We start from the raw sequence: 18,809 nt of genomic DNA, 5'->3' as shown, positions 1-18,809 counted from the left end.
TTCTATTGCAAATAAAGTGTATTTGTTCTTTCTTCTTCGCTGTGCTGTCAACCTGACATGTATTTTGGGTTCTTTGATTAAATTCTGAGTTTTTATAATGAGGTGCTGGATGAAACTATACCATAATATTTTCAGCACATGATGCGAGGAAATCGTTTATTCGCTTGTTTTTTTTTAGTAAGTGTTTTACTGCGCTAGCAATTACTGCATAAGGTCATTTGAGTGCACGGGACACATTAAACATTTTCAATTCGTAGGAAATCTATCAAACATCTATGGTCCTTATCGCCCCTTCTTGTTTTTTATGTTTGTTACTCTCTTGTAACACCTCTAATCTTCTGGAGCTTGTATGACCTTATGCAGTTGCGAGTGTGGTAAAACATCTACTAAAACTAAAATAGATCTTTCCTACCATAAGACCAGAGGTGTGGCTGAAAGACAGCAGTAAAAAGAAGCCAAGGAGTAGCATTAGAAAGGCTGCAGAAAGAGTCGGATCAAGAGCCCAGAGGAGGGGGCAAAGGAGGTGAGGAGGTGGGGGTAGAAAGTGGTGGTTGAGACGAAAGCTGACGATAGAACTTTGCTACAGAGCAGGAATTAAGGAGGTGAAAGGAGACCATTATAGAGAAGAAAACTTTCCGTCGCTATCCGGATTCCAACCCGGGACCTATTGAATGAGAGGCGAACACCTTAGCTTCTAGGACACGAGAGCCCCCCGAGGAACACGCGTACTTAGCCTTTGCAACATAGAGTTTGAGACAAAGCGAAATCAGTGAGAGTGGGATGTGGAAATCTTTCCATTATAAACTATTTGGGATCTGGAAATCTCTTTGCGATGTGTATGTTTCGCTATATACTTGAAATATTATGTGACGTCGGTAGTTTTATGGTTAGGCTAACGGACTCATAATCGTGAGATTACCGGACGTTGTGTCCTTGCCAAAGGCACTTTACACGAATTCCCCCCCCCCCCACTTTACCCAGGTGGGAATGGGTACCTGGCCATCAGATATAAACCTTGTTAGTCGTCAGCATAATAATAATAAAAAGTGGTCCAGCGCCTATAAAATGGCAGCTTGCACTGTATGCTTCTCAGGAAGTTTATATTGTTTCAGTATGCCAACAGGTCTGCAGGGGTAATATTATTTCCTAAGATTGTAAAGCGCATAGAGTTTGCTGTTGGGCCCCCTCACCTCCTTCGCCCCCCTCCTCTGGGCTCCTGACTCTTTGTGCAGCCTTTCTACTGCTACTCACTGGCCCTTTCTTACTGCTGTCTTTCAGTCACACCCCTGATCTTCTGGTACGAAAGATCTACACCTAGTCTTCTAGGCTCGGACAAGGGCGAAAAATCTCGGAGGTCTCGTGTGCAAGTTGCGCACGTTAAAGATCTCTTGGTGGTCTAAATTTGATAAGAGTAGGCTTCAGCCACCACCCTGGCAAAATTCAAAATTTCCTACCTACTGAAAAATGTTTAATGATTAATGTGTCCCGCGCGCTCATATGACCTTATGCAGTTGCGAGCGCCGTAAAACACTTAGGCTACCCCCCCTCCCCCCCCGAAAAACCCCCAACAACAAACAAACAAAAACACCCAACCTAATCATTATCGGGGACGCAAGGGAAAGGGGGGGGGGAGGCATCGGGTTCTTGTGAAGACAGTTACATAGTAGCCTACATGTACGCAGTCAAAAGTATTCAGAAAGCAACGTTGGTCTCAAATTCCATTTTTTGTTTTTATTCCGTCACTAGTACAACAAAATAAAAGTTGACACACATAGCTTATAAAATACAGTTTGTAAATCATTACGAAAGTATACCCGACTAGATCTATAGGTATTTGTGATAATATTATTAAATGGCATGTTGTGAACGATGTCTAGTTCTATAAGAAGTCAGTGTACTACCGTACACGACAAAATTATCAAGAAACAGACTTCAAACATAGCCTAAAAAAGGAGGGGGTTGTAACAGGGAGCCAATATACCATGGCAAAAGGCCAAGCAAGGTCTAAGAATAGATGAAGCCCTCAAAGTACGGGACATAGGCCTAATACATGTACTATGTATCAAGTCCGATGAAAACGTCTATGTCTGTGGGCTGATGGTTTAAGCAAGAAGTTGACCCGTGAACTGACGAGCAGGCTGTATATTATTAGTATTTATTATACTTATCAGATTTATACAAGCAATGGTGGCTAGTCAAAGGTTGCTATTGAATAGTAAACTGACGAGTGGGCTGTATATTATTATACTGATCAGATTTATACAAACACGGTCGCCGGCGAAAAATTGCTTCTAAAATAAACTACATTAGTTCATGACTATCAAAAGTTAGAAACCTCGGAATTGAATGGTCATATCGGTAGTGCCAAGCCAAACAAATCTAAATACAGCCAATATGAGGGTTCAGACCAAGGTGACCCACACCGTAATCAAGCATTGTGCCGACTGAGCTTTTCAGAGCCTGCATCAGTTTAAATAAATTCTAAAAAGTGAAAAGTATGCCGTTGTTAGGGAGGACGAGACAAAATGATACACGAAGATATCTCAAGGGGACTGCACTCGCGTCGGTACACCCACTGGGATGTAATGTCAAGCCCTACGTAATAATAAACTGTCAAATGTCAACATACCAAGAGATTAAATGGAAAGTAAGCTTCTGCACCACAAATTCCATGGAAATGCATTATAATATGGGACTTTTGAAAAAAAAAAAAAAAAACAACCCAGAGGCTAAGATCCCAGAATGAGAGAGTCTGTCGTCATGTCGTCCAAGGAGATAAGTTTTTCTTGAAAGTTTTGTAGAGATGATGGATTACTGTCTCTTGGGGACATAGTAAAATTATGATAATACATTTTAAACCAAAATACTGCTCCAAAAGCCACCTGGCCAAGACAATCACCTGTACAAACAACCACTTCCCTTTTCCCCACTTGCGTTAAAAAAAAAATATAATGGCTATGTTCAAGATGTCTGCCTGTCTAAGACAATCCCTTTTCTTTTCGACAATAGCTGCCGTCTTAGTCAATTTCGACTGTTTTGACTCCCCATCGACACAATTTAGATAATTTAAGAGGTAAGTTACCTCGACATTTCCTATCAGTGAAAGGGATACACCATCGCAATAGACAGAGGCACTTAAAAAAGGCCTACCCATTCAGGAATAGAACTTTCCGCACCCGCTTGCAGCAGCAAGGTGCCTTACACCACTGATGCAGTGCTACTGTCCTCGTTACAAAAGTTATAGACATTGATAGTTTGAAGTGGGTGAATTTCTGTTAAGGCCGTGGTGCTGTGCCCCCTGAATGTGATGTGAGTCCAGCATTGACTCAGATACGTCTGCCATCGTGTCGATCGCCGCGTGGGACGAGACACAATGGAGACCCGAGGTCTCAAGTGACAGTTCTATATCCACAAGGTCCGGAGGGGTTTTCACAGACGACAACTTTTCAAATGAAGCAGACCCAGGAATGTTTGGAAGTTCAGAAAGATGAAAGGAGCTGTAGGCATCCCCCTTGTTATCGTTACTCTCAAATGCACATCTAGACGGAGAGACGAAGTACTGCCTTGTATCATTCACGCGATTGGAGCAAAAACTGCTTCTGGTAAAATGTGAAGTTGGGATTGGTCGTGGCCCGGAAAAGCGTATTGTTTTCTCCAGGATACCACCGGGTTTTCTTTCTACATTTGCCACAGTTAACGGGGCCACTTTCCGAGAGTGAGTTTTCCCCGCGTCATGTCTGCCTGCTTGTACCGACTGATGGTCCTCTTGTGACACAGTCCATTCTTGAGTCATCGTCTTCTTCCTCCATCGTGACTCGTTCATGTTCTCCCCGGTCATCGCTGATTTATTCCGTCTTCGTGACCTCACGCTCGTGTGTAACAATGGTGGCCCAGCAGCCTTCCTTTTTTTCTTCGCCTGTCTCAGTCTGGACTGTGTGGGGGTCTCAGAGCTCCTCAGTGCCGAGATCAACAGCTTCATATTCTCCTCGGCGTGGGCAGGGTAGGGAGACACACTCGTTGGAGAAGCCATCTCGTTGTGTCCGTCTTTGTTGTTCCGGACTTCCGGCGGTCTCTTCGGATATTCAGTTTGCTTGTCGATATCATCTTTCAACTGTTTTTGTTGGAGGTGGTCTGAGATTTGTCGACCAGCTGTAAGGCGTTCTCGTTCCAACACGCATGGATCTTCACTAACTCTTTGAGCCAGTCTGCCAGCTATTCTACAACGTTTACGTGAGGTCTGAGTTGATTGCTTGTGCTTGTCAAATTTGGCCAAGACTGGAGTTGGCATTGTGTCAGGGGCAGGGATTTTCTTAATCGTTTCTCTGAATTTCGCTACGGGTATTGTTTTATTTGCACGGAAATTTCGGATTCTGGGATGTGATTTGTTCTCTTTTGCCTCCTTGTTTTTCTGTACTTCATGCAATAGATTTGAGTCTTTAGATCGTGTGTGCTTCTCAGAACTGGTCTCATGCAGATTCATATTTTCTTTGCTTTTCTCTCCAGCAGACCTCATAGACTGAATAATTGGCGATTTCGCAGATTCTGATTTCGATACGTCTAACAGCAAAGCTGACATGTCGCCTTCACCTTCGATATTGATCGATTTGTCACTTGAGGCCGGTAAGGCTTTCAACTTTTGTTTTTCCACATTTACGGCGTTTTTGGCTTCACTTTTATTCAAATTTTCGTTTTGAACGTAGAAAACGAGCGGAGTTGGTGGAGGATGATAACGGGAGCCTTTAGAGGCAGAAGTGAGCATGGAGGTCATGTTGTAGTCCTGGTTTCCCTTCCTGCATGAACCCATATGGGGTGGACTGGTGCAGAAGATTTGATGTTGGTTGAACAATCCTAAAGTGTGGAGGGGGATTCCCAACAGGGGGCACATGTCCAGACATTTGTCCTTACCACGGATCGTGCTATTTGTTGTTGACGGTTGTCCCAAACTGAGGCCAGCCTGGACTGATGTGTCCACTTGCTCCTTTGTCATGAGAGCTTTAGAAGATGCATAATTTATCGGCACGGGGATTCTAGAAGCCCGCTTATGTCTGTCCGGCGCGGAGTCTAGGGTCACGTCTGTTGTGACTTTTTGAGAAACCTGCTGGTCCATGTAATCTGTATGTGCGCTCTGTGGTTGCTGGTCATTAAAAGTACCTCTGAGTAACGTGTTGACCTCCACGCTTTTTGATATTGTCCTTACAGGCACAGGGATTTTGGAAGGTATCTGGAACGGTTTTATTGGATTGGATCTTGATTTTGACTTTCGGCATTGCTGACGTTTCTTACTCTGTGACAGCTGGTCGTGCTTGGAGGCAATGCTTGTCGATAGTGGATATTTCAAATTGACAGGTTTTTGACTGAAATGCGTCTGGAAACTTGAGCATGATTCTTGGTCTAACATATGTTTGACCACCGTATTTTGATCTAGTCGCTTCTCGTGCGCTGTCGGTACACCTCGTGCTTTCCTTCCCTTGGTTGGGGTTGTAAATCCCTTAGATACCTGGATGCTCTCTATCGAAGTTTTCTTTTTTAGACTTGAGCGAGAAATTTGTTCAGTTTTCTTTCTTACTGGAATTAAAGACGCGGCTCCGCGTCTTGGCTTTGGTTTCGGTTTGATAGTGGAAGCCTTCCTTGTAAAGTCTTGGAGAATTGTTTGGGGCCTGAAGAAGTCGCTCGAACGATTGCTGAGGGAAATATCCCTCGGGGTTTTATATTTCGATTTTCTTTTTATATTGGTTTTTATATTATTATGTGTCTCTCGTTTTTTCTGAACAAGGCAGTTCTCTGCCGTACTAAGCGTATGCAGTAATGGGAAATCCCCAGAGGGAAGGCTTTGAAATCTGCTCACGTCATACTTTGATAATTTTGCGGGATCATCGACCTGCTGGTCTTCTGCCTGCTCGTAATATTTACCTTTCTTTTTACTTTCTGCGTGCTGGGTAACCTCCTGGAGGTCAACAGTAATAATGCTAAGTTCTGGAGAGGAGCCCCGCTTTGGAGAATTCCCAAAGTCTAAGATATAAAGCGAGTTGGAAGTATTCTTATGAGAGTTTTGTTGAGTTTTGGTTACTAGAGTGTCTGCCTTCTCTCTTTCACTGAAATGTAATTTCGTCTTGTTTAGTATCTCCAAATTCTCACTTTCAGATTCAAGTATTTTGCTGTTCTTGTTTGACTGTGGAGATTCCGATTCAAGGTCATCATGGCAGCTGTTGCTGGACCTCGCGTGAAGACAGCCTGTGTGTTGCTGGGGTCTTGCAGGCGACATCTGGTTATGACTCATACGAATCACTCTCTCCAGTTGTGTGACCATGTGCATGTCCGTGGGCGGGATAAATTCCTCCAGACGACATGACACCTGCTGGTCTACGGCGTGGTACATTCTCTCTGTAGCTTGACCATTATTCTTCAACATCCATTCTTTCGCTTCCGCCTCAACAACAGCAATGCCATCGCCTTCCGCATCTGGAAGATTGGGGAGTGGTGTCTGGGCCTGACATGTTTGAGCCAGTGGTGTATAGCGGGCACCTTGAGCTAAAGGCAATGGCAAATAATCACCTGTGGGATTTCTGATTGCACACCCTAGTACGTTCTTATCTACACGTTTTGGCTTTTTTATATAAGTGGTCAGGCTTCTAGCGATGCTGCGGGACAGCTGTCGTCTCGCGGCATGCTTTCTTTTCCAAGCTGAGCGTCTCTTACCTCCAAGGCGTGTTCGTTGATATTCGGGGGGCGATGCAGACGTCACAGATAGTGTGCTAGACGGGAGATCTTTCGGGGCCTTCAGATTTATCCGAGTTCCAATACCATTTGATGATGAGGAGGCAGGGATGGTAGAATCACGCGATGCACTCCCCAAAAAGGACGGGACAGAGGATGGCAAGGATGTTGTTGTGCCCGTTACAGCCCAGTCTTCACCCTTTCCTTTGTCCTGAGTACCCCTCAGTCGTCCACTTTTCTGTCTATTGTTGTGCAAAGAAAGTCGAGACAGCTTAAATCCGTTGACACCTTTTCGTTTGGGGATAATCTTCATGTAGGAAACTTGTTCACTGTCCAGCTGAATGGAGGGCTGTGAGTCGTGGAATGTCCACGTCCTACAACTGTGTTTGCCAGGTGTCTCATCCTCAAGGTAGTCATCTTCCGCCACCCTTTGTCTTTCAGACGACAGAGGACACCAGTCAAGACTGAGATCCGATATATTATTACCCACAGCCCCCTGCTCTCCGAAATAACCGTCACCTTCTATTTCATCTAGAAAACTATAAGACAGTAACGGTCGCGTGCTCCATTGACTGTCTGATACAGAGACGTCGACTCTGCTCGACTCAAATGTATCCAGCTCAGAATCGCTCGCATGCTGAGTGTTGGATATTTCATCAGACGCCGACTGAACCACAACAGCCATGGCAGTTTTCCCCAATTCACCATTCACATTTAGCGCGGTTTCGCCACTTGGATAATATGACAGACACCGACTTGGAATACAAGAGATACCATTTCTCTCGTTCATTAGACTTTGGGAGGTGTCCGAGCAGACAGGGTCAGTACTGGAGACTTGCAGGGTATAGAGCAGGTGTCCGTCAAAGAGTAAGCCATGGGGGGTCTTCGGGGCTTTGCGATCTCCTGGCGCTTCCAGGGGGATTAGTTTACCTAGGACAGATCTAGAACGGCTGTAAGTGTTAGCGGCGTTGTCATACACACGTTGGGACCTTGTGAAACAGTGTCGAGCTAACACGTTTTGATTTGAACATAACGTTTTGGAGTGCAAATCCACTTGATGCTGTGCGGTATTGGGGATCGAAACAGTGGAGGACATTGTCATCTCACTCTGAATCTTAACTACATACAACCCGTGCTGGTATCCTGAAACATCCCTGGAGCTCTTTCGCTGATTTCTTTCCACGTGCTTGGGAACCAAAGGTTTCTTTCCAGTTCTTAGACAAACAAGCTTCCTGTGTGAAGTAACTGAGCTCTCAGATCCCAAAGTCTGTTCAAGAGCAAGTGGCGTTTTATCTTTTAAGCCGTTGATGTACTTGCATAGATTCAACCTGGAATAAACAGGAATTTGTGTTCGATCGAGAGAAGTGGATTTGATATCTGATGATGACTCACAGAGGGGAACGGTAGGGAAGGTAGGGCGAGGAATTCCAGAAACGCGTTTCCTTTTCAGCGTGCAGCCTTTGAGCGTTTGGTTTTGACCAGTTGACGGCTTGGTCGTATTGCAACTAGACTGGTCTTGTGATCTCAGCCTGTATCTTTGCAAGGTTTTATCCAGTGAGTATTTTGAGAGACGTTTCGGTCTGCAAAACCTTTTCCTGGCTTTATCCTTAGGGAAACACTTTCCTTCCACTGGGTTCTTGACAAACAATTTTTCTCCACCAGAGGGGGAGCTCTCGCGCGCTGAGGCGCTCACATTCGGAAGACTCAGTGTGTTGTTGTTTGCCTTTGGTTTATTAGTGGGAACTTCCCTGCGCGCTTTTTCTTTCCACAATTTTCCCCGACATGTAGCTCTAAGTCCTTTAGGATTTTTCAATAGTTTTGTTGGTATAACTCCTTCGTCGAAAGGGTGTTGAAATTCATGGTTACTGGGTACGCTATTTTCTATGTATGTTTCGTTTTCAACGCTGCAATGTTTCGAATCACGCAACGTCGGGCAAAGCTGGCGGTTATGAACAAATCCAATTTGTTCAAGTGTACTATATCTATCTAAACCACTTCTAAAACAGGCACTCTTGCGTGGTTCAATCTCTACAATGGTGGTTGAATGAGATCGGAAAGCAGCTGGACTGGGCTTTACTGTCATTAATTTGGCGAGTCTGGCAACTTGAAATCCGTTACTGCCGGTGTACTCGCTTGTATCACCCGCTAAGTTAGCCATTAACTCACAGCGTGTTGACGTGCCATGACCACGATCTCGCTTTTCTTTCTTTTTATCGACATTGGGATTCTGCACAAATATGAGGTCTGTGTGTTGGGGAACCTGTGTATTCGTATCCTGCCATCTTTTCTGGTGATTGTCCCCCTCAGGCATTCGTCCAGGGGCCGAAATAGGCACACGGTTGTGAAGGAGCCCTGTTTCGGCAGGACATGTTGCGAGGAGACATTTGGTTGAATTTTGAACGGAGTATTTGGTGTTGTATTTAAACTTTAAACCCTTTGACCCCACGTCAGACTGCGAAGAGTCCATGTGTCGTGTGATCAGTTTACTGGTGTCTTCAATGCCAAATGGAACTTTTCCGCGTTTTGATACACACGGGAGGACCCTAAACTTGTCAGGACAAATCGTGGTCAACAGACATTTGAGATCGTCGTTGGATTTTTTCAATAGAGCTTGGTTGGAGTTTGAGATTGCTTTTTCTTCTGAAAATTTTAATCTCTTTCTATGGGTCTTTGGGAAACATAATCGTGTCTGTGGGTTGAGATGACATCCTCTATCCTCTACGTTTGCCTCTTTGTTTTGAACATGGAACTGAACGTTATTGAAATCTGGAGACAAATTTGAGCGAACATATTTGAGGTCATTTTTTCTCTTTCTAGGGGTCTTGGGAAAAGATATTTTGGCAGCTCCAGGAGAATACGTGATCTGTTCGGGAATGCCATCAGAGTTATTTTGTCTTGAGTTGTCTATCGGTGAAATCAAAACTTTAGCTTCTCCCACCTCCACAATGTCATAGCCACCAGGGACAGGATTTTTTCGCATCGGCGAGTACAGATTTGAATCAAACTTACATCTTTCCCAGATTTCTGTTTGCCGATGCTCTGTGGTATTTGGGTGGTAGTGGTTTTCGTCTCTGATTGTGGATCTTATCAGACTGTTAAGCTCGCCAGAACACGCCTCCAGGTTTACCTCGTTACTGCGAGCACGGTGCCGTTTAGAGCGGCTTGACCAGTGTGTTTGATCACGTTGATGTCTCTGCATCTTTCGATGGGAATTTGAATTGGCACCCGTCACCATCGTGTTTGGCCGCACATGACTATCCTCCAGCTCCCGGCCACGGAGGTTTGTATTACCTTTCTCGCTACCGAATGTGCTACATCCCTGCAGAGTAAACGTTCTGACTTTTTTTTGCTCTTTGTCAGTGACAGATCGCGTCATGAACACCACTCGTTGATCTTCAGTTGGCAGCTTAACATTACTGTTCAGTTTGACCAGAGTCTCCTTCGATGGGGGGATCTGCATCAATGACGGCGGTGCAGGCAGGGCGTTCCCGGACTTGCCGTACTTCTTACGTCGGCCAGTGGCCGGTAGCGTAGACAGCGGGATCACGCGCGAGGCGCGGGGTTGGATCACCTGGGAGGAACAGTCCAGACGGTCTTTGACGTCCGGGTAGAAGTCGTAGTGACCTCGAGTCTGAGCCCCGGCGTAGAACTGACGGGGATTGTCGGGGTCAGCCGACCGGGGGGTCATTTTGATTCTGTCAGAGCTTCTTGTCACTTCCGATTTGAGCTGGCGCCGGTAATGTATGTCAGGTGAGGTTGACTTTCGCCCTCCTTTGACAGCATCGGCTGGAGAGTGTACCCGATGCCTTTTCTGCCCGGCATTGGTGTCGTCCAGGTTACCCGTGTTCTTTTGCTCCGCGTACGTGATCAGCGGCGGGAGTAGATCATCAGTTAATGTCCTCAGATCATCTTCAGATTCTGACGTCTGTGCGTCAAATGGCCTGTAATAGGGTTCTTCTTCATCCGCCTGCTTCTTTCTGCGTTTTCTTCCTTTCAGCTTACTGGCAGTGGCAGGCACAGCAGTAACTTTATCATAGCCATTTTTATTGTATTGGGGCCTGTGTTGAAAGTATGGCTGGAACAACTTCTTGGCAAATTCAGTTACTTCCCCTTGTTCATCTTTTACGACCGAGCGATGGCGTTTACTTTTAGGTTTCTCGCTGATAGGAGAGCTGCCAATTTCAGAATCGGTCGACCTCGACTTGAGCTGATTCCATCTCTTCTTACACGTGGTGACGCCTTTTTGCCATCTTCCTATCGTCGGTCCACCGCCATGTTTGTGAAATTTGCCAAGGGCGTCCCTTATTTTACGGTCAGGCAAATCATCCTCACCACAAGAGTCTCCAGAAAGGTCACATTTTACCACATTGTGTAACAGCTTCTCCTTCAGTTTCAATGGTCTTACGCGGTGACGACCTGCCAACAGGTAAACGTCCTTTGATGGAGAACTGGCTGCGGTGACATTACACTGAAAGCTCTCTGGACGGTGCAGTCTCGATTTTCCTCTCTCTCTGACTGACGACGTCTTTATCGGCTCCAGCTCTTCCAGTTGTAAATATCTAGTCCGTTGATGTTTGTCAACCAGCGGCCCTTTCATTACCGTTGACGACTTAGGTGAAACCGATTGTTCTAAAGGTATCTTAGCCTTCCTGAACCAAGTATGTTCGCCGTCAACCTCCTCGGCGTTGGCGGGATTTTCCTCCTGGGAGAAATTGGCGCACAGAGGAAGTGTACACTGGTCTTGTCTGCAGTCGCTGCACTTCCTCTGACCTTGATCTTTGTCAGTCTGACGAGTGGAGGACACGGAGGAACGGGACCGCCTCTTGTTCCTGGACGCAGTGCCACCTCTGGCCAGATCTCCATCCTGCTCGGGGTGTTCAGCTGCAGGAAGTTCGCAAATGTACACACAGAGAAAGAAAGAAAGAAAGTAAGAAGGAAAGAAAAAAAGAAAAAAAAAGACAACACAAGGGAACTAACACTAGGGAAAAAGAAGTAAAAGAGATACAAACAGCAAGTAATCTATATAAAAGGGTTTGCAAATGAGACACGTCTAAAACTTTTTTAAAAATTAGCTAAACCTTCCGCATTATTCAACTTCCTTCAGGTGGAAACCCGGGGTTTCCAACCTTGGTTTTGGTGTGTCCAATAAGCTGCTCTATCATTTAGACATTCATCAACAATGAGGATTTTGATCCAAATACAATTTTTAAAATTCTTAAATTAAGCTTTACTTTTGTTATTCCCATTAAGCAACAGTAACAAGAAAGAAATTAGATATAAATCAGTAGATAAAGAGTTATATTAAAAACACATGAGACAACAAAAACCCACACATCACTTAAGGCAACTGAAACTAACTTCAAACAATATGGATGGATGGGTAGTTGGATGGGTGGATGGATGGAATAGCTCACCTTTTTGTAGACTGAAGAATGGATGGATGGATGGATGGATGGATGGATGAAAAGAATTGTGGATGATTAAAAGAATGGTGGTTGGATGGAGGGATGGATAGATGAATAAATTGGCCCACCTCGTTGCAGATTGGCGTCAATACCCAACGCCAACGATTCTTCGCTGTGGGTGCCACTGACGTCCACGTTGTGTGCACTTATCCTCGGACTCCGGGATTCCACATTAACTGGGGAGCCGGCTTGAGACAAACGACCCATCAGAACCTCTTTATCGCCTGGTTTGAGCTTCATGCACGTGATCTCCATGTGGAAGTTGTCCCTCTGCGGAAGACGAACCCTCAGCTCCTCCGCACACTCCTGGTTGTCTGCGTCCACTGTGCTGCCTGAAAGGACGGGGGGTGAAGTGGCGGCGGTGAAGGATGGGGAATCTATTCGAGAGCTCCCCTGTGACTCAGCAGAACTACATGTACCTTGTGTGTTTCTTGACTTTGGTGAAGAAGACCGTGGGATAACTTTCTCTTTGGTTGGGGTTCGATTTGTGCGTAGAGGGCTCTTTGCGAACGCCGATTTGGTCTTGTTTCGGACTTTCGGTAGGTTAACTGCTTCTTGATCCGTCAGTGTGAAGTAAGGTTTGTTGGATGAGGCGTTTTCCTTATCGTTACGATATTTCCTCTCGCTGTACGGGTACCGACGAAGAAATGAACCCATCCGGTCTCTGTTGAAGTGTTCGCGTCGTCGTTGTGGATCGAGCAAGTTTTGGTAAGGTCTGCTAATCCCTTCACGGTGTGCTCTTATACCCCTTGGACTAAGTGAGTCTATGTTTTTCCGAAAAGAAACAGGAGACACTTCGGGCGTGCAGAATTTTTCAAAATCCATTTTACTTGTTTTATTCTCTAAGCGAACGATACGTCCCAACAAGTCCTTTTGGTCCACTTTTTCAGCACGTGCTGTCGGGTAGAGAGAGGAAGACAAGGAGGAGTACCTACTACCGTGGCCCGTTTTACCCCAAGTCGATGACGTCACCTTGTTTAGTTGGCTGTTTCTCGGAGGGCTGTTAAATTTGTTACTGTATGAAGGGTGTTCGTCTTGGCAAGCTTTTGTGAGGAAGGAGGCTTTTCCTGGTATTTAAAAAAAAACGAAAAAGAAGACAACAACAAAGTTTGAGTTTGGGTCGATAGAGTCACAATAAAGGATATTAGTGAGGCAACGTGGTGGAATCAGGCTCTCGTCAGTTTTTGGGAATATTGAGTTCTTGGTATCATCTTAAAGCTTGTTTATTTGTCTTGCTTTCAATGAAAAAATTAACCTTCCATCTTCAATAGAAGTGAAGATATTTTGGATTGAAGGAGGTGGGGATCACCTGATTTAAGAGGAAACATTAGCGAGAAAATGGCCGCCAAAGCTTGGTAAATTCCGAAGCTGGAGAGTTCATGGAGACTGTAAATTTATATTTTTGAGCCTTTAATCAACGTTTTCGGTGAAATCCTCAAAGGAATGTGTTTGTAAATGGATATAAAAGGTGTTGAGCCAAAAAACAAAAATTTGATAAAAATTGCTAAGCAGGGAGAAAACTGCTATTTTCTTCGATTTCATTATTTTGACGAGAGCCTGATTCTACCTCGCCGCCTCACATTTGGTTCTCATTAAGCAAGACAGACAGAAACAAACGGCAACTACTACTACTACTACTACTACTACTACTACTACTACTACTACTACTACTACTACTACTACTACTACTACTACTAGTAGTAGTAATAACAATAATCAAAATAATAATAATACAGCGCCCAGCCCCGATAAATCACACAGGCTCTGAGCGCTTAACAATACAGTACAATGTACAACAGTAACCAGGGGCGAAGACTGACTTGTTTGACAGGGTAATCAAAGTGAAACGGAACCAGATATTATGGCCTGGAGATATCACACAAGAATCTTACTCGAGGCGGCGACTCTTAAGTTGTGTGAATGAAAACAAATCCGGAATTCAACCACCAAAATAATCGGGAAAGTATCTAACTAAATATCAATTCCAACTAAAATTAAATTTAACGTTAGAAGTGAATACACAAACCCAAAGCAAGGAAGCAGAGATGTCAGCACTAGATCTGTAATATATTATAGAGATACCAGGGAGTCTTAACTCTTCGGTAGAACATGACAATTATCATTTTTTTACATTTCACTTTTGGCTGTATTTCGTCTAGCTTTTCGCGGCCAGGAGCCGGTGTCATAATCGAGGTCACGATCTGATTATAGGACGTTAAAAAGTCGAAGAAAAAAAACAAGCACAGGCAGCAGTAAAGAGATTATTAGGAGTTAGTTCCCCTCACATCTGTAAGATAGACTCGACCAGTGTAATAGTTCACTTACATAATCAGGGCTTACGACTGATTATAACTGTGGCCTGAAAGGGGTGAACAGAGTATATGTGGCAATGAAACAGTATTGACTGCTATGCACGTATTCATTTCAACTCTATTGGTAGACTCTTCCAGTCCCACTTTAAGCTTATTTAATCAAAGCTTGTGACTGTTTATGGGGTGGCCCGAGAGGGGTGAGCAGGCTATTTCTGTGGCAGTGAAACCGTTTTGAATGTCAGGCATACTATTCATTGTTGATTATGAACGTCTTTTTACATTTAATTTATAAGGTTTACGTTTATGGGTGAATTTGACTGCTACAACGTTTCAAAATTAGGAAGGGAAGCAGTGATTATTTGATTATATAGATGCTTCGCCACTGACAGTAACATAAAATGTTGTGTTCTGACTAAAAGAAAATCATTCCAAATATTCGTCTTGTTAATTTAAAAACAGAAATGACTTCAGCTGACATTTGAACGAATCAAAAGATTTGATTTCTCTTAAAGTACTTGGTAAAGCATTGCAGATCTAGGGGCCTCGATATAAATTATCTTTCATCCATTGTTTTAAGTTTCATAGATTGTACAATAAATTTTTGTGTGTCAGCTGATGACCTTAAACTGCGAGTTGGAATGTACAGTCTTAACAGGTTTGATAAATATGATGGCGCATTATCATTCAAGCATTTGTGACATGGGGTGGCCACCTTGTATACAATTCTTTTCTCAGCAGGAAGACAAAGCAATGTCCATAAAAGAGGTTTAACAGAGTCTCGTTTTCTTTTCCGTAAAACTAAACGTGCTGCATTGTTTTGAACAGTTTGAAGTCTTTTAACTGTCTCCAGTGATATTCCTGATAACAAGGAGTTACAATAATCGAGTTTTGATCAAATTAAGCTAGCTACTAGTAAAGCAGTATACATGTACTTAGTATTGATTAGATGACGTATTTTACTAATTTTTCTTGTTTCTAAATATCTGCAGCTGATCAGCCGACATAGACAAACTGGAATCAAAATAGATGTCAAGATTGTTAACTTTTCTTGAAAATGCAATTTCTGCATCACCAATTGTCATGTGATGGTGGTCAACCTCATTAAGAGACTTTGCATTGCCTGCCAGAATGACTTCTGTTTTATCACCATTCAACATCAATTTGTTTTTGTTTATCCAGTTTTTTACTGAGGCAGTACAATTTTCAGCACGATGGACAAGTAGCACATGACTCCTTAACTATCCACACCCCCCCCCTCTCGCTCCCCCAAGGGCAATATGTGAGATTATGTAACCAAATACAGGACTGCACATGTGTATATGATAATTTTGGTTGTATTGGGGGATTTATTACTTTCTAAAATTGGTTTCACGAGACATATTTCGTATTGTTACTAGAAACAATTTTTGGAATCGAAAACATAATAGTAACAGACATATTAATATGTGCACACACATGTTCATACCAAGAAAGCAAAGGTAGAAAGAGAGAAAGAAAGAAACCACCTAGAACTAAAACATGTAGGCTACGTAGATACAACGTCATGATTATTATTTCCGGCTGGTTGTCTTTCTCCAGCATTAGAGAAGAGAGCTTCCAACTTTAACCTTCTCAGTTGACTTTATTTTCAGGGGTCAAAATTGGTTCCCTGCCCGCACAGACTATTGTGTAGATGATGGTAAAAAAACACACAACAACAACAAAATAACAACAACAACAAAAAACTTACAGTAACAACGTACAATTTGAGAAAGATCTACATGAACTGCTCAGACTTAGTCGTCGACTCTTACCGTTCTGGGCCCAGTTGCCATTTCCTTGTGGTGAGGGTAAAGACAATTCCCCCCTTTCCTTTGGCTTAGACTCTCGTTTGTTTGGAGTCTTTCCTGAAAACTTCAAGTGATATTTATTGGTAAACAGAGCAAATATACCCCCTCTCCTTTTTCCATCTTTCACCCCCCCCCTCTCTCTCTCTCTCTCTCTCGTCTCTCTATAACAATAGTCATTATCAACAACAACAACGGCAACAGAAACAATAATAACAGCAACCACAACAGCAGCAGTAGCAGCAGCAGCGACAACAGCAGCAACAACAACATCAACAGCAACAGCAGCAGCAGCAACAGCCACAACAACAGTAACAACAACAATAGCAACAACAACAACAACAACAACAACTACTACTACTACTACTACTACTACTACTACTACTACTACTACTACTACTACCATTGACTGTAAACTTGTTGAGATTTCTACAAATGGTCCACCCTCTTACAACTTCAACATCTTCTTCACAAAAAGGTAGGGCACCTGTACCGGTAAGCGATTTAGGCTTATTATTGTAATTTGTAAAAAGTTAACGTGGTGTTGATACAATAAACTAGACCTACCTGGGATACAGGGTTTTCTCTATGTCGAGCCTCTATTTGTTTCTTGCTCTTGTTACATTGGGGGTTTCCCTGGGCCTGAAGAGCGTCTTCGTTGTGCAGGTACCTTGGGTGGGAGGGTGGGGGTGGGGGATTATCTGGTTTATTGGATATGAGCTTCCCTCGCCATAACACACACGTTACAAAAAGAAACCATTCATTTCAAATGTTGCAAAAAGAAACATTTTACTTCCAACGTTACAAAAAGAGACTTGTAAACGACACGAAAGGGAACCCAGAAACTTCTGCCTGTTTTGTTTTCAATCGTACAGCAACCAATTACTTCAAAGAGATCCCAGTTCTTAATGTTACAAAACCAAACTCGTTACTTCTAGTTTATGTCTGTTTTTGTTCTAACATAAAGCAAACACAAACTCCTAGGCTGTGCAGTCATTTATAGTGCAATCAGCTACTCTTCTGCGCTGCACAGACAAGACGTAGGTTCGATTCCAGAGTGAACACTTTTTCTTTTTAATCGTGTTTCTCCCAGGACCTGACTGGCACAGTTGAAGCAGCCTGAACCTCTCCATTGATTTAATTGGTGTCCATGTGGGCGAAAAACACTTCGTCGGCCGGCTGTTCAGATGTGCCAAGCCCAAAATCTAGGCTAGATATATTTTTCTCAAAGCAGTTTCTTAATCTCTATGATATCGACTGCACGTGTTAAAGAGATTTTGTCAAAATTCAAGTTCTAAATGCTGAAAAAAAAGTAAGAAAAGATACATAATGTGGCTATAAATAATTGTTAAAAGATTGAAAGTTTTATTGTTTTTTGTTTGTTTGTATTGTTTCGTTTCATTTTGTTTTATTTTGTTTGTTTTTTGTTGTTTTATTAGTTGTTTTTTGTTGTAGTTGTTGTTGTTTTTTGTTGTTGTTTTTTTTTGGGGGGGGGGGGGTTTTCGGGGGGAGGTCGCTCTCCAGAAAAATGCTGATTTCAGGATCTAGGAAATTTGAACAGCTTGCCGGCGATTTACAGTTAACATAAAACATGTCTGGACACTAGACTACTAATATGACGAATGAAAGATTGATGTGCTGTTAAGCCGTTCAGAATTTGTTCCAGGTCCACGATGGTAGTGACAAGTGTCTGGGGCATATGTGGTACCCAAAGAGATTATAGAAATTATAGTTCTACAGAGTTCATGGCAGTGACGCCACGCACGTAAACGAACGGGGGCTTCATGTGCCCACTGTCGGACACTGCGAGCTTTGAAGGTCAGAGCAACAGACGGGTGAAGGTATTTTTTAGACTCTTGACGAGACCTCTAGGCGGTCATGGGAGAAAATCTGCAGCAAGCTGTAACGGCACTGAAATTTTGAGACAGGGCGGTGTTTGATTTTTTAAAATATACAAGTCCCGTAGGAAGTGGGAAGTGGGGCTCAGATTGTTCATGTAAATGGGGGTGGACCAGCCATACCGTTGAGAACAAGAAATCCCCTGGGCCTGACGCAGGTGACATCACTGCCATGTGCTCTGGTTAAAACCTCTCTGGTGGTACCAGTACCTGTACTACTAAGAGTAACAACGTTTGTTATGACGTCACAGGGACACCCGGTTTTGTCTAGCGGTTGGCTAAATATGTCCAAACATTTCTTGCACCTTTCTTGTTTGATAGAAAGCTCGAAAAGAGGTCAAAACCTTTTGAACAGATAATATAATAATTAGAATTTGGAGTGAAAATAATCTTCCCTGAAGCACCGACATACGTTGTAATCTGAATGAAAAAAACATTTTTGGCAGACAACAAAGACAGAGGTGAGTGAGTGAACGAGGGAGAGAATGAGAAAGAGAAGAGAGCGTAGGAAAGAGAGAGAGAGAGAGAGAGAGAGAGAGAGAGAGAGAGAGAGAGAGAGAGAGAGAGAGAGAGAGAGAGAGAGAGACAGACAGA

At 43.5% G+C, this 18,809-nt stretch overlaps 1 protein-coding gene across 1 annotated transcript; it reads right to left on the bottom strand.

Annotated features, from left to right (window-relative positions):
* Positions 1–1,667: 1,667 nt before the first annotated feature.
* LOC101864051 lies at positions 1,668–16,987 on the bottom strand (the record flags this gene model as incomplete). Its single annotated transcript, XM_005093458.3, is given in 4 exon segments — positions 1,668–11,595; positions 12,248–13,246; positions 16,285–16,384; positions 16,885–16,987. Coding segments are annotated over 4 exon segments (9,559 nt in total), but the record flags the coding sequence as incomplete, so codon positions are not given.
* Positions 16,988–18,809: the final 1,822 nt, after the last annotated feature.

Source organism: Aplysia californica, unplaced genomic scaffold (assembly GCF_000002075.1).
Source record: "Aplysia californica isolate F4 #8 unplaced genomic scaffold, AplCal3.0 scaffold00064, whole genome shotgun sequence".
In the NCBI taxonomy this organism is placed as follows: Eukaryota; Metazoa; Mollusca; class Gastropoda; order Aplysiida; family Aplysiidae; genus Aplysia; species Aplysia californica.
This window is presented reverse-complemented; position numbering and strand designations above follow the sequence as displayed.